Source organism: Daldinia childiae, assembly GCF_008694065.1.
Source record: "Daldinia childiae strain JS-1345 chromosome Unknown Scaffold3, whole genome shotgun sequence".
Taxonomy (NCBI): Eukaryota; Fungi; Ascomycota; class Sordariomycetes; order Xylariales; family Hypoxylaceae; genus Daldinia; species Daldinia childiae.
In genome coordinates this window covers 2,888,838-2,912,369 of record NW_022984644.1, presented here as the reverse complement: position 1 = coordinate 2,912,369, position 23,532 = coordinate 2,888,838, and the positions used below count along the sequence as shown (strand labels likewise).

Sequence of the window (23,532 nt, the reverse complement as noted above, 5' to 3'; positions counted from 1 at the left end):
TGGCGGAGCCAATATGACCTCGTTTACTCGTCTATGTACTTGCGAATGCACACCTTCTACCCATTCATATCCATTCGTATCGGATAGCCTGACTTGAACAGCCAACAATTCGAGGTGGGCTATGGGATAATAAACGACGCCGTGTAAATATATAAAGGCCATCTTGTCTTGATCAGGCTAGGGGATATCTATATTGGTACCCTGTATTAGTACTGGGATATGTGAAATGTACATGTATGGAAGCAAATCCGAGGCGGATATTGTTAGCGATACTACATTAGGTACTTAGGTACCTCCTCGTCTGATGTTGCTTTACTAAACAAATACTAGGCCAGCCCTAAGGTCAGGGGAGTGGACCCCAAACGATTAAAAACAGCAGCAGAGCGTTGCACGTGTTATGTAGTTGAGCACAACTACCTCTTTATGTATGAGGTAGGTGCATCCCAAGTGCTATTTTCTTACGGCCTAATTAGTACATCTTATTCCAATGCTAGCCTCTAGTATAGGTGCCCGAATAGTTTCGGAGATATTACTTCGTTTCTTTTCCTCTTGTTCGAATTATCTTTGCAAGCTCTTACTGATCTTACTCTGTAGATTAATATCTATATCATCTATTTTCAAGTTTAGTTCCTACATTATGTTATGTTATGTTATGTTATAAAGGGATTGCGCATTTATACAAACGTATAAGTTGGGTACTTGAGTAGATATAACATACCAAAGAACCTTATTATGTGCCCAAGAAGGTACCTAAATATACCTGTATTTACCTACGAATTCGCCGGTGATATAGCATCTTAAGGCAGGTGGGGCGATAGGGCGGGGTGATAATGGGAGATTGGTGCTGCCCGCTAGAATACCTTACCATCTTGCGACCGAGTGAAAGTGTGACTTATTACTTACACCTTGCGCTCCTTCAAAGTTATTAACTTACTTCAATTACTTCCTGTCATCACTTACTACTCTAAGTCCAACCTCTATTAGCCAGCGCCGGTCGTCGTCCCTTAAAATCAAACCGGCTAACTTATTGTAATAGACCCCAAAGACTCCAAGACTCCAACAATCCAACCTATCGAATTTGAGTAGTCCTAGAATTATCGCGGTCAGCACCTAGTCAAAGTATCGCAACACCAAAAAGGAGGCCTCTTCCACGTCGTGATTATCGTTATCATTTTACGATAGCAGCACCGACCTAGCACTAGGCACTAGAGCATCCGTCCCGTAGTCGAATCGGTTTGGAGGTCTCTCGAAGGGATTATTTTAAGATACGAACCAACGGCGATTAACGGCAAATAATTTGGACAGGATAGCTTGGGGCACCAACATATTGCATCAATCGCTTTAGGCACTTGGCTCGTTCTAAGGTAGTAGACTTGTTGTTATTATCGGTCACTTACACTGCCTCATACGCCGTATAACAACAAGAGCGTTTTCTATTCTGCGCGACACGTCACGTACCCCGAGATAGCGACTCTTCTGTCCCCCTGGCTTGCCTGGCTATTCGGAGAGGAAGTGCCAAGCTAGGGTATCACAGTCGCAGATCTCATAGCGAAACATTGCGATTTGCAGCCAGCCAGCTAAGCAACTCGGGCGCATTACCCCCCATCTGTTCCTGCAGTGTGTCTTTGTTCACCCTCGACAGAGGTATAAAAAAAATACTACTGTACTGCACAGTACAGCACCAAATTCAACAAAGACTTCATAATATCAGACTGGATCGTGTCGCCCACATTTACAATATCTTCTTAAACAGTCTAAACTAAAAGAAGAGTCCCTTTCGGTCCACATCGTACGTCAAAAACGGCATTTGGAACGGGTCAGACTCGCCTAACACAGCCCCCTTCAAACGCATCCGCGCTGCGCCACGCTGTGAGGCAGACTCGCGGTCGAGTGCATTCAACCTTGCCAGACTTGGGGTTTCTAAAGACAGAAACAACTTACGCGCTATGGATCAACAAGCTGTTCAACCTGCAGGGTTGGCTCGCGGCCGTTCACCGTCTGCCGGAAACCAACAGCCTCATATAAGAAATAGTCATTCTCCTTCGCCTCATCCATATCAGTCCCCGGAATCATCGATCGGCCTCGGCATTGCCATAGACCCCTCATCAGCGAGCCCCCAGTTCACTTCCGACTTCAACACTTACCCTAGCAACAACGATAGCAACCAGTTTTTGAATACATCACAGTCGCAGACCTTCGATCATCGGGGTATTGCCGATCCGACATCCTTCGGGCTCAACCAAGACTACTCCCAATCTCTCCCCTCGCAATCCCAACCCACATTCTCCCAGAGTCTCCTGGGTCCAGATTTCAACAGCAGCGGCGATTTCTCACTATTCCCCCAATCTACCCAAGGTGACCAGTTTGGTACACCTCTGTTTGGCGACTTGTCCCAGACACATGCGCAATCTCTCGACCCGAACGATCTAACGAGCATGACGTCCCCACAGACACACCACTCGCCTACTCCGCCGCATCTTCTAAAGCCAGAGCCAGGTTCGGCACACCAGTCTCCATCTTTCAACCAACATCAGTTTCCTTCGCCTGGCCATTCAAGACATGCGTCATTAGGTCCCGAGGCGGCTTTTATGCCCGGTCAGTTGGATTGGAATCAACCGCAGTTTCAAGGACACCGAAGGACACCGTCAGAATACTCGGACGCATCGTCAGCTGCCCCATCGCCGAATTTAACAGGCCACGATAGCTTCGAACACCCAGAGCACGGCCACTCGCCCATGCAGCGACCGCAAGACTTTTATGATGGGGTTGTTGGGTTAGGTAACTTTAGCATAACAGGGCCCAACCCAAATAGTCGTAGCCCATCGCATAGTCCGGCTATCTCCCCTCGAATACTCCCTCAACGGATGCCTGACGCTGGCCAGCAAGGTCAGAACATCATGTTAAATACGGGATATCCTATGGGTTACCCCGTTCAAACCTCAGAAGAGTTTCCTTCCTTGTGTCAAGAAGCGCCAATAGACCCGTTAATAACTCAGCCTATGGCTCCACCGTCTATAAATATCGACTTTGCGCCTAATTCGCGACAAAATAGCTTCGAGCCCCCGAAGCCGCCGATGGATGCGCAGTCTCTAACTCCACCAGATAGGGGTGAGTCCTACTTATAACGTTAAGAATTTATATTCTAATTAAACATACAGGTCGCCCACGATCCCGCCCGCGAGCGGTTACGGACCCCTATAATAGCGGAGGGGCTGTCCTCTCACGACCCAATACCCCTGGAAGTCTGTCGCCACACCTAGGCGCCGATTTGGCTAACCGTAGTCGCTCCGGGTCCGAGTCCTCAACTCGTTCACTTTCGCCTGGTGACCGGTCAGGTAGCGCCAATGCTGTCTCTAGAAGGCGTCAATCTATGTCTGCGGTCCCCAATAATGTGATAGCGCTCCGCCTAGCAGACCCGGAATACCAAGCCGCTCAAGATAATGGAGGAACGAAGCGGATCCAGAAACATCCTGCCACTTTTCAATGTACCCTTTGCCCCAAGCGGTTTACCCGAGCATACAATTTACGATCCCATCTGCGTACCCACACTGACGAAAGACCCTTCGTATGCACGGTTTGTGGAAAGGCATTCGCTAGACAACACGACCGTAAACGTCACGAGGGACTTCATTCAGGCGAAAAGAAATTTGTCTGCAAAGGTGATCTCAAAGCCGGGGGCCAATGGGGCTGTGGAAGGCGGTTCGCCCGAGCGGATGCGCTGGGTCGCCATTTCCGATCAGAAGCAGGCCGCATATGTATCAAGCCGTTGCTAGACGAAGAAATGCTTGAGAGACAACGGCTGTGGCAGGAACAACGAATGCAGAGCATAGCGCAAAACATGGCTCAACAACAACCGGTCATGGACCCTAACGTTTATCCTGGTATAGAGACGGGTAACTATGCCTTACCTGCGGCCTTATTAGCACAGTACCCAGCACTAGCACAGATGAACTGGGGTCAACCGGGTGATATGAATAACGTAGAAGATGAGCTTAGTGGTCGCTCAAGCTTTGATGCCTCAGATTACGATGATGGTGATGATACGGGCTACGTAAGTGGTCCTGGTACCGGTTTCGGAGAGGGCGGTCTGCAACAAAACTTCGGCGAGCAGATTGGTTATGCTAGTGACTATGGTGGCCGCTAGTAATCTTTATCATTTGTTTAATTGATATTGCCTCAGGACTTCCGGAAGCGATCAATATTAATTTCTATTGGAATTGGAGTTTCCGCGAGCATAAACGGCTGTATGGACTCTGGCGCTTAGCGGGATGGTTTAAATGACGACAACCACTTTCTATTCGAGGCTTTTACTCCTCTTAGACGGCATGATAGATACCAATATTGAACTATGTCTTTTGACTTCAGCTACAAATCTTTGGTTGAAAGATTTCAACTTCACCTAGATAGTGACCGTTAAATTCGTAGTAGACGTGATTATATACAACTAATCATTTATCACAATGGGGGGAATAGAACGAATGTGCTTTATCCTTCCTGAGGAATAGATCTCTGGCTATAGGTAAGGCAGGGTTCTCTCAATTAATTCGCAATATGAAATTGAAGCAATTATTAATAAGCCCTATTAATAGCTTTATGGAATTTTGCCACGCAGGAGCGGCTACATCTAGGAACAGCACAGACGCAACTGGGCGGTGGTAGTGCAAGTTTATTCTAACCTATGATGAAGATGGATGGGCGCAAACATCAGAAGTTATTACATACCTAAGTATACTTCATATATCTAATATAAGCCTCCAGTGACTCATTTGCTACGAAAGCTAAAGGCCAACCGTAATTACCAACATCTACTATTGCTTTGTAGCTTACCACAGGAAAAGGAATCGGGGAACTAAGTTACCTATTTCCAGTAAATATTAACCTCAAAAACTACGTGCATTACGTGGAAATAAAAGTTCAGTCCAGTCCGCCCAGGGAACTCTATGGACCGGTATGCCGGGAGGATTGGTGCCCCACTTCTAATGAAATCCGCCGAACGGAACAGTACGGAGCTTTTAGTTCGGAATCCCGGTCCTCGGAGTAGTTACCCACACACGCCGCCCTTTCCTCTTGGCGTAAGATTAATACATGTCTAATTCAGGGTCTAACATCTGGATATACATCTATTCTGTAATACGGAAATTTTGGTGTAGTATGCGGATTAAGCCGGCTCAATTTCGAGCACTAAGTACTTGAATAACGCCGTGGAAAACTAGGGTTTAAGATTGATGATTTCATCGAGAGAATGAATAACATATAATAGTTTATTAAGGTATAAACGTCCTTCATAAATATAATATACAGCAGTCGAAATAGTTAAATGCTGGACATGCCGAGATATAGTCGATAGCTCTAAGGGACTCTACGCTTAGCTTATACTCTTGCACCTATTTTCCGAGCGAAGCCCGAGGAACACCGAACAGGGGTACGCGACACCAAGTTGACGATGATTCGGACTTCGGGATGGATATTACATCTGAATGAGATTTACTAAAATTTGCTGTACCCGTGAGAGTAAGCTTGTAAGTATGGAATGCGTATCTCCTATACAATACGGTCGTGATAAGTACTATCTCCGCGGTAGACCGAAGGCCTTAGGAAAAGTATAAGACAAGACGATTGACTTCTAGAGGAGAGCATCTTCAGCAACTCAGGAGCTACATAACACACATCATTAGAATCACAAAACCTAAAGTGTGTTTTTACATCAAGTACTCTTATTGTCTAGTACTTAAACAGACTCGTCGACCTCGTTACCTTGAATTCAAAACTCACAAGAGTTATACAAAATTCATAATGGCATCGGAAACAATTCCAGAAACCCCATACTATACCCTAGCAGAGGGTCAACCTCTTGCGAAGAATGACACATCGACTCAGATACGCACCAGCAGCGGTGGCGGATTTGTTCTGCTTACATCAACTCAGCTAATCGAAAACCTGGCGCATTTCTCTCGGGAGAGAATCCCGGAGAGGAGTGTACATGCTAAAGCTGGCGGGGCCAGAGGGTATTTCGAGGTTACAGATGATATATCTGATCTTACTGATGCCGACTTCTTAACCGGTATCGGTAAGAAGACAGATGTCCTTGCCCGGATTTCTACTGTTGCCCCCGAGCGAGGATCTGCAGATACCGTGCGAGACTTTCGAGGATTCGCTATGAAGTTCAAGACGGCGCAGGGAAACCAAGACTTTGTGTTCAACAACCAGGTATGGCATTACTCGCCTGAGCTGATTGCCTGAGTGTACTAACAAGGTGGATATAGCCAGTTTTCTTTGTTCGAGACCCTACGAAGTTCCCATCGTTGAACCGCAGTCACAAACGAGATCCTAGGACTAATGGTAAGTCAAGCCTCAATTTATAAATAATAGCCCCAGTATAACTATTTGTTATAAAATTAGAAGCCTTTATTCCGTGAATGAGTGAATGGTTGCTAACAGAGTATATAGTCGCCAGCTCGGACATGTTCTGGGATTTCCACATCAACAACCAGGAGAGTATCCATGCCCTGATGTTCGTATTTGGGGATCGAGGTCTTCCATCATCAACACGACATGTGAATGCCTATAGTGGAAACACGTACACGTTCACCAAATCTGACGGCACGTACTGTTACGTCCGAATTCACTTTCTAACAAACCAGGGGATTCATTACTTCACCGACGAGGAGGGAGCTAAGGTAGCCGGGTCCGAGCCTGATAGACATCTTATAGATCTCCAAGATTCAATCATGTCGGGTAACTTCCCCTCGTGGGACATGTACGTACAAGTCATACGCTCGGAAGATATTGGAGATGCGCCTGTGGACATTTTCGACATGACGAAGACCTGGCCGCTTGGTAAATACCCGCGACGCAAGGTTGGCCGTATGGTGCTTGATAAAAACCCGTCGAACTGGTTTGCGGAGATTGAGCAGGCTGCGTTCAGCCCGAGTAATATGGTTGCAGGCATCGAGCCAAGTCCAGACCCAATGCTGCAGGCTCGTATGTTCGCCTACCCCGACGCCGCTCGCTACCGACTCGGAGCAAACTATCAGTTCCTACCTACCAACGCATCAAAGAGTGAAGTCTACTGCCCGATTGAGAGGGACGGCTCTATGAACTTTACCTCTAATTACGGAGGCGATCCTAATTATGTGGGAACGAAACTAAAGCCGGTTAAGTTCCTTCGCCCTAGGAACAATAATCGAGACGGGGTAGACGGAAATACTCCGAAAGGAGATGCAAGTAGACTCGATCGACCACTCCCTGAAAGCGGAATGCCTGTGGTGTTCTCCTCGGAGGTAACGGAGAAAGACTTCGAGCAGTCAACAGCGCTGTGGAATTTAATGGGTAAGCAGGAGGGTGCCCAGCAGCGATTCGTAGACAATTTGTCTGCTCACCTCAGCGCCGTGCAGACACAGTGGATCAGAGAGGAAGCCTATGGTACGTTACTCTTATTCAGATTTTTATTTAATATCTCCGAAATCTAAACACAATATGGCTGACTGAGACCCGTGCAGCGATGTTCAGGAGAGTTGATGAAAGGCTTGGACAATTGGTGGAGAGCGCAACGGAGGCCACTATCAAGGGCAAGGAGAGCCTCCATACGCCGACATGGCACTAAGATATGATATTCTATTAGATGCCTACCTACCTGACTTACCTTCTTACTTTACGACATGGAATATTAAAATGCTGGGGTATATAGATCTCTAATTGGTAGAGGCTTTTTTTATACTAGAACTATCTCACCTACATACACTCTACTTAGGATCCATCTTCATACTTAATGTACACTATTACCTCCTAAGACTCCGAGGATAACATCCGTCGAGTTGCGTTGATATTCCGTGGTATAAATCGCACTGTCCTAGCCTTCGGTCCCGCGATGGGATTTTCCCGGGTGAGTAGGCCCTCTATAGGATCTGCAACAATGGGGTCCATCGTGTCCTCCGCTGGTAGGATTTGGAAGTGTGCGATGAGATGGAGGAACACGGCATAGAGGGCCTTGGTGGCAACATGGCTTGCTATACACATTCGACCTCCAATACCAAAAGCATACTGGTGTCTATTTGCTGTCTGGTCGCCGTCCATCCAACGCTCTGGCTCAAATATATCGGGATCCGAGAATACGGACGGATCTAAGCGCACAAGTCATTAGTTGACCGCATACTATTAATTAGGATCAACTCCTCACCTCGCGTGCATGCCCAGGAATTTAGAAACAATAGCGTATCAGGAGGAATGACTGCGCCTTTCCACTGGACGTGCGAGTATGTGGCTTTCGGTAACGCAAGACGCTGGACTACGAAATAGCGACCGATTTCCTTCGTAAAGGCCTCTACGTATTCAACCCTAGAATGCGCAACATGTGGTGATTCAAGTAAATGAGCGTCTGTCTCCGTAATCTCCTTGTAGGCCTTCTCCTGAATGTCCGGGCGGTGCGCGAGGAGCAGGATAGCCCACATTAGCGATCGTTTAGTAGTATCAGCCCCCGCGAGCATGCTAAGTCCGATACTGAGTAGCTCGCCCTCGGTGAGACCTTTACTCTCTGGATCCTTCAGAACGTTTCCTTGAATACAAGGACGATCAACGCCGTCCGCGATATCTCTCTTCAATTTCTCTTGTAAGACGCGGTGATAAGCGTACCGCCGTTTCCCCACGTCTGCCATATGTGAACCCTTCTGTAGTCCTATCCACCCTGCAATAGTATTGAGCGGTCGAAGAAGGGGGATGTAATTGGAGTAGTTGCTAGTAGGATTTCGAAATTTTGATATCTCTTCCTCGATATAGATGATCTCGGAGATAACTAGGTCTCTGTGCAAATCTTTCACGTCCTCGACACTTTCCATATTTCGATTAGTTAGTATTCTTCCATGGTGAGAAATAGTACTTACCGCGTTCCATAAGCCAGCGTTAAGCTAAGATTTAATGCGAATTTTCGCGTCAAGTCAAGCACGTCGACGGATACATCGCCGCCCTTACAGCTGGATAAGATATCTCCTGTCAACGCTCTTGACTCGAGGTCTAATATCTGCCGCGCGTGAGATTAGGTGAGAAATTCAGACTCTGTTGCATGAAACACATACAGGAAGATAACTCTCTGTGCTAGTTTTATTCAGGGCTGTGGCGGAAACTTTACGTCGGCGTTTACAGCTGTCATCCCAAGGACTAGTACCGATGCTTGTTACGGGCCCTCCCTGCTGCACTTTCTTGTGTAAAACGTAGAATACAGGACGCGAGTTTGTCGCCTCCCGTTGTCCGATGAAAAGCGCACGGGCAGCTGCTGTACTGTTCACCACTACGGCTGTCATATTGCCTAATGGCACTTGGAATACGTCTCCATACTGCTTAGCCCACTGTTATGATAGGTGTTAGTGAATCGTCTACATGGTATAAAAGATGATACAGGGAGGTAGGAGCGAATATATTTATTCTAGAGTGCGATTGTAGCATATAGGGTATTTAAGCCATCGGTACTCTTATATTACATACTATTTTATACTCATCCGATGTAGCTGTGCCACGTAAAGAAGGAAGACTCCCTAATAAAGGGTAACCCCATGGTCCTGGTAAGCCAGGAATTCGTCCTTGTAGTCGTACGATCTCATTGAGGACAATATAGATAAAGAATAATAGAGTTGGTACGAAGAGTAGTAGCTTTGCTAGAAAACCGAGGAGAGAGATATCAAATATTATGAGATCGTCTAATAAAGCAAACAAGCCAGCCATTTTAGCTACTAAGGCTACTGAGGTTTTCTAAGACTCCCACCGACGAAATACAGGCAGAGAGCTACTGCTCTAAAATACGCTGAAATAATATCATCTTATAGAGAAAGCGTCTCTTCGAGGGCAGGTTCAGTTTACGCAAGGGCCCCGCATAGATATGTACCATAGGGCAATGATTAACTAGCCAATAGCTGTCTAGATATTATAATGTAACTATATTCCGCAACGGGGATAAGTACTAGGATATCATATGCTATGATTTCTCTGCTAGTAATATACAATGTACGCTTGATAATCACAACTTACCAACTCACTCATGAATCCATAAATAATTCGGAGGTAAATCGGCCACTAAGCCGTCAACTATCTTAATTCAGTACTCGGAGTTCCGAGCGGTTGGTATCGGACAAGACCCTGTGAACATTTCGGGTCCTAGTAGCCGAAAGACACCCCCTTGTCCTGGCACAATAGTATAGCTTCTGATGAAGATGGTCCAGTCTGAGGATTGCGTGATATAGTGGATCATTGACGACTTGTGGACTATGATTTCTGCCCTGGCTAGAAGCGAAAATGCGTAAATATAAAAATAATAAGCTATACTTAGAGCATTAAGATAGCTTTGACGAATCCTTGGCAAGCCCAAGTTATAGGTGAGTATAGTAAGTGCCTGAGGTAGATAGATGGTTGAAATCCAAGACAGCAATACAAATAAAAGTAACTAGTTGGGGAGATGTTTCCTTTTTCTTTTTGAGAAACATTATTCGACCCTTTTAGTTACTACTAACACCCAGTTCAATATTACAGTCACATGGTGGACCTCAGCCCCTTTAATTCTTATAGGCAGTAATATACTCAAATCTTGAGGTTTGTTAAAGGTCTTTTTCGTCCTTAACTACAGTGCCATGTTGTCCGGACTTACCAACATTAAACTGATCGGGGTGGCCCCAATCCTCTTGTGCTGCCCTCTCTCGAGTTTCCTGGTACATGTAAGGCGAGTTCTTGTAGCCCTTGTGCCACTTTCGACCTTCCCATTCCTCCTCGACGGGGTTTTCACCTTTGGCCCGAATCTCTCGAGCTCTACGCTCAATCGACTCCCATACGCGTAGTATATTTTCTCCTACTACAAGTTTGACTTGATCGTCAGTAGCCCCACGAGCTATTATAAGCTCGATTAGATCAGGGTATTTAGAAACGTCCTAGAAACTAGTAAGTACCTCTTATTCCAAGTATAGGATGTGTAAAGCCTCTAATGTAGCCACTTACCTCAAGACCATTAGGGGTAAAAGGGGTTCCGCTAAAATCGGACCCAATTCCAACGTGCTCCCAACCGGCAGTTTGAGCGAGATGCCATATGTGATCTACCACGTCGTGTATTGTAACTGCCCCCGAATCCCGCATATTTAAGAAACGATTCACAAATACAGCCATCACAATTCCCCCATTTCGGCGAACGTTGCGAAGAACATCGTCGGGTACATTGCGTAGATGAGGGGTTACTGAATATGCTCCCGAGTGGGAGAATATCACGGGTGTTTTAGTGATAGATAAAACGTCTCGCATAGTCTGATGAGAAACGTGCGAGAGATCAATCATCATACCTAGACGATTCATCTCCCGAACATAGGCGGCGCCAAGTGGCGTAAGTCCTTTATCAAGGCCCCCACGAGCGACAGTCGAAGCAGATGTTGCCCATGCATTATCACAGTTGTGCGTAGTTGTGATATACCGAACGCCGAGGTCGTACGCCTGGCGAACGGCAGCAATGGAGCCTCCAAGTTGATGACCGCCCTCGATACCCAACATACTAGCAATACGACCATTCCGAAATGCAACACGAACACATGAAGGATTTTCACAGTAAGTGAAGACCTCTGGGGACTCCGCGATAAAGCGCTTGGCCACATCGATCTGTTCAAGGGTATCCCGCACTATCCACTAATCGTCGCATACACATATTAGAATCTACGAATCCGACTCGTATTATGCACTAGAAAAGAGAACCTTACAGATGGATCCTCAAAATGTTTCTGCGCCGCGTCGCATTTGACGTGTACGCTCCAGAATTGACCTCCCATCATCCCTTGTCTCATTCGACCAATGTCTGTGTGGCCAAGTAAACGCTGTTTTGGATCAAACTTCCCATCATAAATACGGTTGTGTAATTCAACACGGAGGAGCCATGGAAAGTCATTGTGACCATCAATTAGCGGTGTCGTCTTTAGTATATGCTTTGTCCGCAGGGCATAGTCGGTTGGGTCAATAGGAGATTCTGCCAGTGACAACCAACTGCCTAGGGACGTAAAAGGGGCAATGAGAATCGCGAGACTCGTTACGATTATCGTGCTCCGCCAACGTGTCAACCAACTATATTGGGAAACTTGAGAATGAACAATAAGTGAATTGCCGTCTAGGTTTGCAGAGTCTGTTCTACCCGCGGTTTGAAACGGTGCATCCTCTCCTAGAGGTAACTCAGTACGTGATGTCATGCTAGCCATTGGTTTGATGTGTTGGGTGATTCGCCTGTAAGACGCGCGGGCAGACCCCTGAGTGTAATGGGAAATTCAACATCTCAATAATACCCGACATCTTTGACGTTCTCGTCCAGCTTCTCTTTCGATATTTGCGATGTCGGTCTCCTCGGCAATTTGAATCCTAATAGTTTATAGTCTAAGTCCACGCATCCGAGCCTAATGATCAAATATGGCTTTCCGACCAGCGAGCTATTCGAGTTGTCTAAGTACATCGCTATCGCGATGACAGACCCAAACGAGCATGTGAAAGATAGTCTTATCGTCAACCTCTAAAATCTCTGGAACCTCGTAACGCAATGCTACCCTTGTATCACATCATGATCCGGCCGGCATGTCTATGTGGGGGATAAACTTGGCTCCAAGCTAGAGGAAGAGTCGTCCATGGAGATAAGCGGGGCTCTATTGACGAAGAAATGCTGCCTTTGCGGTGTTTCTTAAGGTTTGAAAACCCGTGCCTGATGGATGAGGCACGGGTTTTATATACCTCATGCCTTCGGGGTCCCAGCTCCGAATGTCGGGAGATAGGGCCGATTCGAGTAGACTACGGGGATTAAGCTTACCGATGTGCATCTCGGCTACTGTAGCTCGGATGGCTCTAAGTTGAATAAAGATTTACTGCCAATGTTCGAGGGCTTATTATTCATCGCAGGGGGGTATGAGTAGTTGGGTATCACGCAATCAGGACGACCGGAGTCTAAAGCATAGATCGAAAAGATATCGCAAGAAACTCATATAATAACCATTTATATGATATGATATGATATGATATAAAGCTCGACAGTCTTAAGTTGCTACCGTGTATTTATTTCTTGAGCATTTTACAGTATATTATCTATTCCATCTACCATATATGATATTAACCAATTATTTACCAACTAGCCATGGCGAATAGCGATAGAGAGGAAAAGCAGCATGATTCCGTGACTGTGAGTGACGATAGGTTACTTGAAAATGATACCGCAGCAGAGAAGCGACTTGTGAGGAAAACAGACCTATTAATGATGCCGGGCTTATGTGAGACTCACTTGCGGGTAATTTCTCGTATTCAGTTATAGTGTGGCTAACTGTCAAAGCTCTTGCATACTTCACCCATACTCTTGATCGTGCTAATCTTGGAAACGCGAAGACCGATGGCCTGGAAAAGGATCTGGGTCTTGTGGGCAATCAATTCTCCCTACTACTCGTTTTATTCTATGTCCCCTACGCTATTTTTAACATTCCCTGGTCGATACTCGCAAAGAAGTACAACTCTGCTCGAGTGATCCCATTTACTATCCTAGCATGGGGAGCTTGCACAATGGGCGCTGCCGCCACCAAAGATTTTGCTGGTATTATGGCGACGAGGATTATAATGGGTGCCATTGAAGCAGCTTGGTAAGTACGAAATTACCTTATTGTTGAGTATTAAGTATTAATCGATATTTTAGTACGTTTAACAAGCATTCATTCTTAATAATTCTTCCTATAGCCCCTAATCAGAAATCATCAAAATTTTCGACCATTAAATGGCCTTCGAACTCTCCTCAAATCTCCTCTTTATTGATATTTCTCATCCTCATACTAACAAAAAGGCCTAGATAAACCTTGCGAAGTTTACTACCTATCTTTATTCTACACGCGGAAAGAGATGGCATTCCGTGTGTCTTGGATTGGCCAGATGGGATTCATTGCAGTAGGTGATAATGTGTACCTAATGTATGAAATTCACCTAGCTTAAAAGTATTTAGGGAGCTGTTTCTGGGTTGATTTCATGGAGCGTATTCCAGTGGAAGGGCAAATTACATGTAAGTTGCCCATAAACCTATATGCTGACGAAATCTAACATCAATTGCTGGGATAAGGGTTGGCAATATTTGTTTCTCATCGAAGGTTCAATTACTATTCTAGTGGCAATCTACCTCTACATCTTTGCCCCTCAAAGTCCTGAAAAGTCCCGATGGTATACAGAGGAAGAAGCTAGGCTTGCTAAGCGCCGCCTTAAGCAGGACTCGCAAGATCATGATACGGAATTCCATTGGGATGAAGCGAAGAGGCAGCTCAAGCATTGGCCAACCTGGGCTTTTGCGTTCATGGCCTTGATGTATGGGGTCGGCGTTGCTAGTAGCTCAAATTTCTTACCGGTAAGCTCGAATTTACCTTCACTACTTGATACATTGGAAGACTAATAAGATAACTACATTAGACAATGATAAAAAGGCTCACTAGCGAAGCCACTACCGCTAACCTCTATACCGTTGGGCCCAATCTAACAGCATCAGTCTTCCAAGTAACAATATGTTGGCTCTCTGATCGGTATCAGCAACGAGCGGCATTTGCTTGTGGCACAACAGTTATTTCCCTAGTGGCTTGGATCCTTCTCGGTACATTAGACTTGGTACATAAACCGCAAGTCGGCTACTTCTTGACATACCTCATTACTTTTGCTACTTTTATTCCAAGTAACCTCGTCCCAGCGTGGCTATCATCCAACACACCGACCACTACAGGACGTGCTGTATCACTTGGCCTCAACTACATGGCTATGAATTTGGCTGGGATTATTTCCTCGTTGGTTTACCGAACCGAGGATGCACCTGTCTACCGACCTGCATTAATTACTGTTGGCAGTACTCAAGGTGTCTTCGTCGTTACGGCCTTGGTGATGCGACAGCACTATGCTGGCTTGAATAAAAAACTTGACTCCGGTGAGCTTCCCAGCGCACCTGGGATGGAAGCTCGTCCTGAATATCGGTATGCCGTATAGGTACACGAATACGAAGAATCACTACCTCAACTCGTCTTCATGAGATGACTTCCACTTATAATCACACAGGTAGGTTAGAAATAAATAGTGAATGGAAATATAATTTCAGGGGTATAAAAGCGATATAATGACGAGATTGTTAAAATATATACTAGAAATTCACACATTTTTAGCTACAGTAGAGTTTTGACGAGATTTAGATAAACTCTTTAGTACAAAATCCAAGCCTCCTAGAAAAACACCCCCACGAGGGAAGTGATACAAAGTTGATACTACTCTATAACACCTACGAGCTTCCTAAAGAACTATTCAGCTTTTCTAGTCTTAGCAAATTTGGTATTGATATCCATCAGGAACCCATCTAATCAAAGCTACCTTTTAGTTGGTTGTTAAAATTCCACAAATTTACTCATGAGCGAGTAATCGCCCTGGAGAAAGCCTAGGTACCTTATGCATCTTCTACAGAAGTTCCCCGATTATTAATCTCATCTAGCAACAGGCTTCATGTGAATATTCAACGCCGGCTTATCCCATAAGGTGTAAGCAAACTGATTGATCCAATTCCGGCTATCTTCAGCAATGCTCATATCGAAGTTGTAAATTATCCTGGCCAAGATGAGGCGCATTTCGGCGTAAGCCAAACTTTTTCCAGTGTTAGAACATAATTCTCAAAGTAAATGACAAGAGAACGGGAGACATACTTGCGACCAATGCAGTTCCGCGGCCCTACACTAAATGGTTGCATCGCATCAAGTTTATCACCTTTGTACTTCGGATCGCCCATAAACCGCTCTGGAGCAAAAGAATAGGGCTCGGTCCAATGATTCGGATCATGGTTAACGGCATATTGCCAGACAGCTACGACAGTCTATAAACTGTTAGTCCCATCCCACAAGAATAACTGGCCAAGGGATACTCACGCCCTCTGGGACATATTTCCCCATGATAGTAGCACCGCCCTCAGGCGATTGTCGCGGCATTCCAGTTGGCACAGGGGGGTACCGTCGGAGGGACTCGTTAAGACAGGCCAGCATGTACGTCAATTTTCCGACGGAAGTTAAAGTGATTTCGTCGTCATTATTAAAAGAAGAACGTACTTCCCGGGTGAGCCTTTCGAGCTTATCCGGGTTGGTCGTAAGTAGGTAGATGGCACCGCTTAGAAGAGTCGCTGTTGTTTCACTTCCGGCTATGATGAGAGTATTTGCGTTGGTGGCTATTTGCATAAATTCGAGTTTTCCCTCGTCCTTCTGCTTTATGAGACCCTCAATGAAATCTGGCCTCTCGATGCCAGACTCTATCCTCTGCTTCAGCTTCTCCCGAACTAATGCCTGGTTGTCTGTAATCGCAAGTTTCTTGAGTCGCAGGATCATCCGTACTGCAGGCTTAAGCCCCATGTCAGACAGAGCGGACAAAAAAGCAGACTGTAGCACTGAGTTGGCCACGAGTTTGACCCATGGATGATAGTCGCTCTTATCGAGGCAACCAAACGAGGAACCAAAACCGAGGTCTCCAATAACGTCGAAAGTGGTCCAATTTAGCCACTCGCGCATATTCAAGGGGTTCGAGCCATCACCACATCGTTCTTGCAGTCGGTGAATCAACAGATCTACGTATGATCCGATAATGGGCTCTTGGAGCTGCATTGACCGCTCTGAGAATCCGTGGGACAATTGACGTCGCAAGAAGCTGTGTTCGTCTCGCAGAGCGTGAATGATACCTCGAGGAACGTTGTCGACAGCCCGGTAAAAGCCGTCGTACTTAGGTAACTCCAGCGCGCCATTGTGGCGATGACCGTAGATATCCTTCCAAGCTTGGGGGTCGCTGAATGCTAGCTCGTGCGGGGATACTCGCACAATCGGTCCATATTTAACGTGTAACTCTTTCATATACATGGGCAAATCACCCCGGTACAAGCGTATATATTTGAATAAAGGTGTAAGTTTCCATAAGAATGGACCAGGAAAAGATCGTAAAGGGTGCAGGAAGACATTGTAAAAAGCCTTGCCCAAAACACTAGCAATCACCTTTCAGTCTAGTTAGTTATACCATTCTTATATTTCTAAAGTTGGTAGGGAAGCGGACTCACTAGTGCACAGCCTATAAACACAAAGTTGAGTGGACTCTCCAGACCTAGAGGCGCCATTTTGCAGAGTATGCCGTAGACGCGGTAAAGAACTTTGGAGTTTTAACAAACTGTCGCTGTCCCAAGTGACAGGAACATGTTCTAACTTATACGAGTTTAGAAACCCGTGTCGGAGCCAGCGTCGGACTCTCGTGGCTATGATTTAGGGCGCATTGACGACGAAGACTCGACTGCCAACCTCCTCGACTATAGTGGGTTCGGTGGGTTGACGGATGGTCGGATTTACACGATGCAGATATGCATTGGACGGATGTATCTTAAACCCACTCGGCCAATGTCCCCCCTCTTCCCTCTTCCCTCTTGCATACAACCCTTCCATCTCCACGATCGTGAGGTCATATTCAGGGGTCGAACGGATGAATTCCAGTCGCTTATGTCTCCGACCGTCCGAATTCGATGCAACCTCAATAACTTGAAGTATAAATCCGGGCCTGTTCCGTGCATAGTTTTATTCTTATTTACATCGGAGAATGAAGTTTCCATGCACAAAGCATGATATCCTTACGTGTAAACGGGATTAAGGGTTTTGACGATTACGATGCCGAAATGGAGATCCTCCAATCACTCTCAGTCAGTTTCTCGGGCTGACGCATATAATTATGCTTATTTCAACGATCTACCGGTGATATAACATTTACTAGGGTCATAATGAATGTGTGATGTAAAAAGATGTTGTATTAGTAAAGATTATATGCCCCGCTTCTGAATGGTCGAAATCTTACACATGCTTTTATCCGATTTCACCTTCCTACGGGCAGTCAGTCATTAGGGTTATTTATCTATGTAGATCCTGATTGGATCTGCCGATAATCCGTACAGCCATATATTTAGATTAGTAATGTAATATTATAAAACTTTCATCCCCTAGTTGTAGCGTTTCATATGTCCCGAATCCCGATGCTAAGCCACGGAGATGATCTATGTAGTCCTACGCAGATATTCCTAGGATACCTATTCATTCTCTGGTTTTGGTTTGGTTAGTCGTTAATCTAATAATATTTTATGATACATGATACAATCGGCAACAAAGCCGATTGAATACGACTACACTTTAATCCCCATAGAAATATGTATACATAGTGTGTAACGATCTCCGATTAGGATTTAACTAGCCAGAAAATTACAACCTATCACAAACCCACAGATCTAGCCCTACTAATTGAAGATTTTCTATATTTAGGTAGGTTCTTTATATTACTTAATCAATCAAGCGTCTATAGCTCTAACTTATAGCCTTTAAAACAACATACTGTTACACAAACTTAAATATTTAACAGCTGCCTAACGTAATAGATGACTAATCTTACCTTGTATATGACATGACATAATTTTTAGTCAGGTAGTAAAGAATCTTAGCTACGATAGCAATATGGCTGAAGATAGGTAGCCGTAAGCCACCAAGCGCACTCTGGAGCCTATAGCTTGGCGATGATGCAAGTATCGCTAGCCAAAATTTATCATCTATATCTCCCTCATAGCTCAGCTATTCTTCCTAGCAGATATCTCGACTGAAATTTGCCATTTCGGTATTGCATTGCCCAGCTGAGATCGCTACCTAGGTCCTAGTCTTATGTGTCTATTGGGAAACCATCTTGTCTAGTTGATAGAAGTTCAAACCTGTAGAGTATATTTAGTTTATGATCTACAATAAAAAATTCATTGGGAAGATAGAGATTAAGTTAGAATGGGGTTGTTACTGCAAACCCGGAAACCCCCAGGTGGTGGTTTCCTTCCCAGTTACAGCTAAAAGGAGACACAAAAGAGTGTTACTTTAGCCTAGCCAATTAAGCTTAATTGCCTTTCTGTTATATCTCTCCCTTAACTACCTAGGTACCTAAGATACCTCTTTCCCCAAATCCGTTAATGCTAAATTTTCTCATTAGTAGACGTAAACATATAATGAAAGGAGATTATATAAAGCACGAGTTGGCAAACTCGTGCTTGGATACCTTAAATAATGGGCACTTTAGTTAGCACATGTTTCTCGCCTCGTTTTTTTTCCATGTGCATTGCTTTGTTCCTGGAGCCTCCTTTCATATTTCTGTGGAATCCTATTGGTAAGGTTCTAGTCTTTGTAGTGTTCTTTCTATAATTTACCTTTCGGATAATCCGCCTGTATTCTCAAAGTAGCAGTAAAACCATACAAGTGATATCTTTCAAGATTAGGTTGGTTAGATTAGGTATGCAGTTCTCTTGAGAGAAAAGCCGTTTCGAACTTAGGACCCTGATTATCGGGATTCTCCACTTTTAGTCGCGCTTACAAGCTTGTTGTTGATTATCTCGCCAAGGTCTGCTCGCAAAGACTACATGCGCCACTTGACTTGAAAGCGCCCAGCTTTTAGTTGAAGGCATAATGGCTCCCTTCGGCGATAGCATTATTGTACTCCACCCTCTATATCGATAGGTATGCAGTTTCTTTTACTACAGGACTAATGCAATATCATATCTTAGAGGGTAGCACAAAAAGCCTACAATCAACGTAGATGTAAAAACCAGCTGTTAAATTCATGACCTACATGTAAGACTCATGTATGTAATCAGATAGCTATACCGCTAGTTTATTCCGTGTATATCTAGGCGTGTTAGTAAAAGGTAGGTACATGTCATATCATGAGGCATATGAGTATGTGTATGTACCTTGTAAGCAATAGGTTGTGTAACGACATGATAGGCTATGGATGTCACCAAGCATTCGCAAACAACCTTTAAAGGGTCCAATATGAAACTTAAACCTCAAAGAAGTAACCACCCATTGTAACTACACACAGTGTTTACAGTGATTAAGAGGTATTCATTTAGATGCAGGAGACGTTGTGTTACTATTCTTCCTTCCATCCCGAGGCGGCTCCTTACTACTTAAACCGAGGCGAATCACCGCTCTCAAAGAAAATCGAAAAAAAAAACCCATTTACTAGATAAGTTAGGTATAGTGAAGGAAGCAGGTACTACCTCAAAGAGTATATCATAAACTAACTTGCTCCTACCTTTGTTAGCTACCTAAGCGCTTATTCTTTTTGTGAACATCTATCTATATATATTTCTTCCCAGTTCCTCTACTTTCTGCTCTCCAGCCGAGCATCTTCAGGTTGATAACCTAGACATCTCTTTAAAACCGCTCGCCGTATAAAATCGCTCGCCGTATTCGCAATGGGGAACCAAAGTATTCATCTCGCCAAGGTCTGCGAGGCATGGGACCACCTACAGGAGCGCATCAAAGCCGGCAGCTATGTCCTAGATGGCCAAAATCTCCATATCTCGGATGTTGTCGCTACGGCCCTGTATGTTTTCATGCTATCGTAGAATGTATCATTTTACTGATGAGATATTAGACACGGATGTATACCCGAGATCACAAAAGACCCGGATGTTATAAGCAGCATCCAAGACAGCGTGGATGTCTTATACCACTACCTTTCAAAAGGGTGGCATGTTTACGGTATGTAAATTCGGGTTGCTTTGTTGGCATCAACCACTGACTAGCTAATAGGCGTCAATACGGGATTCGGAGGTAGCGCGGATAGCCGTACTGACCAAGTTGTAGCATTGCAATCATCTTTGATGCAGCTTACCCAGTCTGGTATTATGTCAAGATCTACCGACGGCTCTGTCCCAGGCCACTCCATGCCCTCGTCCTGGGTCCGCGGAGCCATCGCCGTCAGATGCAACAGTAACCTCAGGGGTCACTCTGCGGTGACGCTCCCGGTCCTCGAGTCCATAGTAGCCTTGGTCAAGCACAACTTGAATCCTATGATTCCATTACGCGGTTCTGTTTCGAGCTCTGGCGATCTAATGCCCCTATCCTATATCGCTGGCACTATAGAGGGAAACCCAGACATCCTTATTGAAAGGAACGGCAAAGTTATTCCCGCGCCGCAAGCGTTGAAGGAGGCTGGATTACAGCCAGTGAAGCTTGGCCCGAAGGAGGGTCTTGGCTTAGTCAACGGAACATCGTCATCAGCAGCGCTTGCTGCCATGGTTATTACAGACGCACATCGTCTGGCATTGCTTACACAGGCGCTTACTGGCATGGCGGTAGAGGTAAGTTGAGATTTGTGAGATTATCATAATAGCACCAGTAGTTAACTGGTGGAAAATATAGGCACTTAATGGGAGCAGAGAGAGCTTTAACCAGTTTATTGCTAAGACGCGGCCGCATCCGGGCCAAATCGAGGTTGCCCGTAACATTTACTACTTCATGAGCGGTTCGGCCCTTGCGCGGGATGTTCTCCGACCAAAGGACCGCGGTTCTGAGGATCTGGCACAGGATCGTTATTCCGTACGAAGTGCTCCGCAATGGATCGGTCCACAGGTAGAAGACTTACTTCTTGCAGATCGGCAGATCAGCATTGAGCTCAACTCTACTTGTGACAACCCACTGGTCGACGTGTCGAATGGCGATGTTCACTACGGCGCTAACTTCCAGGCAGCGTCCGTGACGTCGGCTATGGAGAAAGTGCGGCTGTCACTGCAAATGTTTGGCAGGATGCTCTTCTCGCAACTGACCGAGCTGGTAGATCCGGCGCTTAGCGGAGGTCTCCCAGCTAACCTTGCCTCGGATAACCCTAGCTTGTCATTTACGATGAAGGGTGTCGAGATTAATATGGCGTCCTACATGGCTGAGCTGTCTTACTTCGCTAGTCCAATGAGCCCTTTCGTCCAGGCGGCCGAGATGCATAATCAGTCTGTCAACTCGATGGCACTGGCATCGGCACGCATGAGCGCACAAGCTACGGAAATCTTAACACTGATGGCCGCGGCTCATTTGTATGCTAGCTGCCAGGCAGTAGACCTCAGAGCGCTACACAAGCTCTTTGTGCAGAAGGCTACTGAGACACTCGCGTCTGTCACTACTGAATTCTTTTCTGATAGCCTATCGACCGATGAGCTGGAAGTTCTCCAAAAAGCACTGGCGGCTCATGTATACCCTTCCTGGTCGTCTTCGGGCAAAAAAGATCTCCCCGATCGTTGCAAATCTCTTGTGAGCACAGCTGTGCCAATCGTTGTCCAACACATCAAGGGGTCCGTTACAGACGTAGTTCAATGGAAAGAGCAGGCTGCTAAGGCCATCTATGCCGTATGGGAAAAGACCTCTGACGCCTTCCGTGCTAAACCGCACACTCCTGAGGTCCTCGGGAAGGGCGCCAAGGTTTTATACCAATACGTCCGTCAGAAGCTCGGTGTGCCGTTCCACCAGGGCTTTGCCGAGCACCCCACTATCCAGGCCGACGAGCTGGACGGACGACCTAAGAAGACTATCGGGGGGTGGATCTCTATTGTCCATGATGCTATCAAGGATGGCTCTCTGTACGGCCCTCTGATAGAACTGGCTGCGAAAGGCCTAGTGAACGAGACTAATGGTCACGTAAACGGGCACACTAGCGGTACCAACGGGAAGATCTGAAGTAAAACTTGAGCATAGCTGTCCTGTCGTGCACGATTACTCATTCGCTCGAGGGGCCGATAACCACATCGCTTTAGCAACTTCAGAAAGATAAGCGGCAGGACGCGATGGCTTGGTGTGAGCGAGAATTGTGTTCATTGCGATGTATTATGTCTAAATAGCTTCTTTCCTTGTAGGTATCTTGCCAAGTCTATAAATACCGTCGTAGCATTTAGTTTATAGAGTCGTTATATTATTCAACCGCGTTGATCATCACAACCTTTTTTTTATCCCTTTTCATGTCTTTTCGTGAGTAGTATTATAACACATGTCTTGGATGGAGTAGTGGTGTGGCCGACCTTGGTAGGGAATAGCGGAGACGGGTTATTGCTTGATTAGGTCCCAAAGTAAGTGATTAGAAGCTCGTGTATTGCTACTGGATTGAATGAGGCAAGTGTGCGATATAATGTGTACCTAACTAATCCTTATCCTAATGTTTATCAGGGACTGCGGCTAAGCGAGGAACCGAATGTCCCTGGTCCTGGTCCCTGTAGTATGTACGGATCCTTACCCCTGCCATATCAAGCCAAGACAGGGGATCGTTGATCCTAGTAGCCCCAGATAAAGCACGAACCAAGGTAACGGTCCTAACTTGTTAACTCCATCATCAATCGATTGACCCTTTTGATGAAACTGATACGAAACTACGGGAATACATACTGCTGGAAAAATGATCACTAGACTCCGAATGCCTAGTGCACATCTTACGCCGATTCCCAATTATAAGCAGTGGAGGTGTTTCCAAGAGAATATTCCGCAGAGAGACTGGCGTCATAGTCGAACGATTTGGTTCGCGAAGTAGTGTTCTCTTACATACCTACCTCATAGGCACACTATGATGCGTTCCAGGGATTTCGGCGCCCCCCCACGTCTCTTGTTCTCCTTTCATGCCGGATCTTAATATTTTACTCCAAATTCAATACCACGTATTATAGTCCAAAATAAATATCAATCTGGTTATGAAAAA

At 45.6% G+C, this 23,532-nt stretch overlaps 6 protein-coding genes across 7 annotated transcripts; 3 read left to right on the top strand and 3 right to left on the bottom strand.

The window, feature by feature from the left end:
- Window positions 1–1,946: 1,946 nt before the first annotated feature.
- Window positions 1,947–4,144, top strand: GL218_03505 (Transcriptional regulator CRZ1; the record flags this gene model as incomplete). The annotated part of the gene is made up of 2 exons (XM_033580069.1): window positions 1,947–3,108; window positions 3,159–4,144. 2 exons carry the CDS (start codon window positions 1,947–1,949, stop codon window positions 4,142–4,144), a joined length of 2,148 nt encoding a protein of 715 aa, XP_033437185.1.
- Window positions 4,145–5,793: 1,649 nt separating this feature from the next.
- Window positions 5,794–7,603, top strand: GL218_03504 (Peroxisomal catalase; the record flags this gene model as incomplete). The annotated part of the gene is made up of 4 exons (XM_033580068.1): window positions 5,794–6,207; window positions 6,264–6,339; window positions 6,448–7,422; window positions 7,500–7,603. The coding sequence occupies 4 exons, from the start codon at window positions 5,794–5,796 to the stop codon at window positions 7,601–7,603; spliced, it is 1,569 nt and encodes a 522-aa protein (XP_033437184.1).
- Window positions 7,604–7,785: 182 nt separating this feature from the next.
- On the bottom strand, window positions 7,786–9,293 carry GL218_03503 (3-hydroxyphenylacetate 6-hydroxylase; the record flags this gene model as incomplete). The annotated part of the gene is made up of 4 exons (XM_033580067.1): window positions 7,786–8,120; window positions 8,177–8,823; window positions 8,877–9,013; window positions 9,069–9,293. The coding sequence occupies 4 exons, from the start codon at window positions 9,291–9,293 to the stop codon at window positions 7,786–7,788; spliced, it is 1,344 nt and encodes a 447-aa protein (XP_033437183.1).
- Window positions 9,294–10,577: 1,284 nt separating this feature from the next.
- GL218_03502 (uncharacterized protein) lies at window positions 10,578–12,203 on the bottom strand (the record flags this gene model as incomplete). Of its 2 annotated transcripts, none has more annotated exons than XM_033580066.1 (3): window positions 10,578–10,904; window positions 10,972–11,643; window positions 11,715–12,203. In XM_033580066.1, 3 exons carry the CDS (start codon window positions 12,201–12,203, stop codon window positions 10,578–10,580), a joined length of 1,488 nt encoding a protein of 495 aa, XP_033437181.1. The 2 variants fall into 2 exon arrangements, with proteins under 2 accessions (XP_033437181.1, XP_033437182.1); XM_033580065.1 differs by having other exon boundaries at window positions 11,715–11,783.
- Window positions 12,204–15,467: 3,264 nt separating this feature from the next.
- Window positions 15,468–17,125, bottom strand: GL218_03501 (Isotrichodermin C-15 hydroxylase; the record flags this gene model as incomplete). Its single annotated transcript, XM_033580064.1, has 4 exons — window positions 15,468–15,624; window positions 15,684–15,850; window positions 15,903–17,006; window positions 17,069–17,125. 4 exons carry the CDS (start codon window positions 17,123–17,125, stop codon window positions 15,468–15,470), a joined length of 1,485 nt encoding a protein of 494 aa, XP_033437180.1.
- Window positions 17,126–20,272: 3,147 nt separating this feature from the next.
- Window positions 20,273–22,526, top strand: GL218_03500 (Phenylalanine ammonia-lyase; the record flags this gene model as incomplete). The annotated part of the gene is made up of 4 exons (XM_033580063.1): window positions 20,273–20,403; window positions 20,455–20,561; window positions 20,613–21,163; window positions 21,225–22,526. The coding sequence occupies 4 exons, from the start codon at window positions 20,273–20,275 to the stop codon at window positions 22,524–22,526; spliced, it is 2,091 nt and encodes a 696-aa protein (XP_033437179.1).
- Between the last annotated feature and the right edge of the window lie 1,006 nt (window positions 22,527–23,532).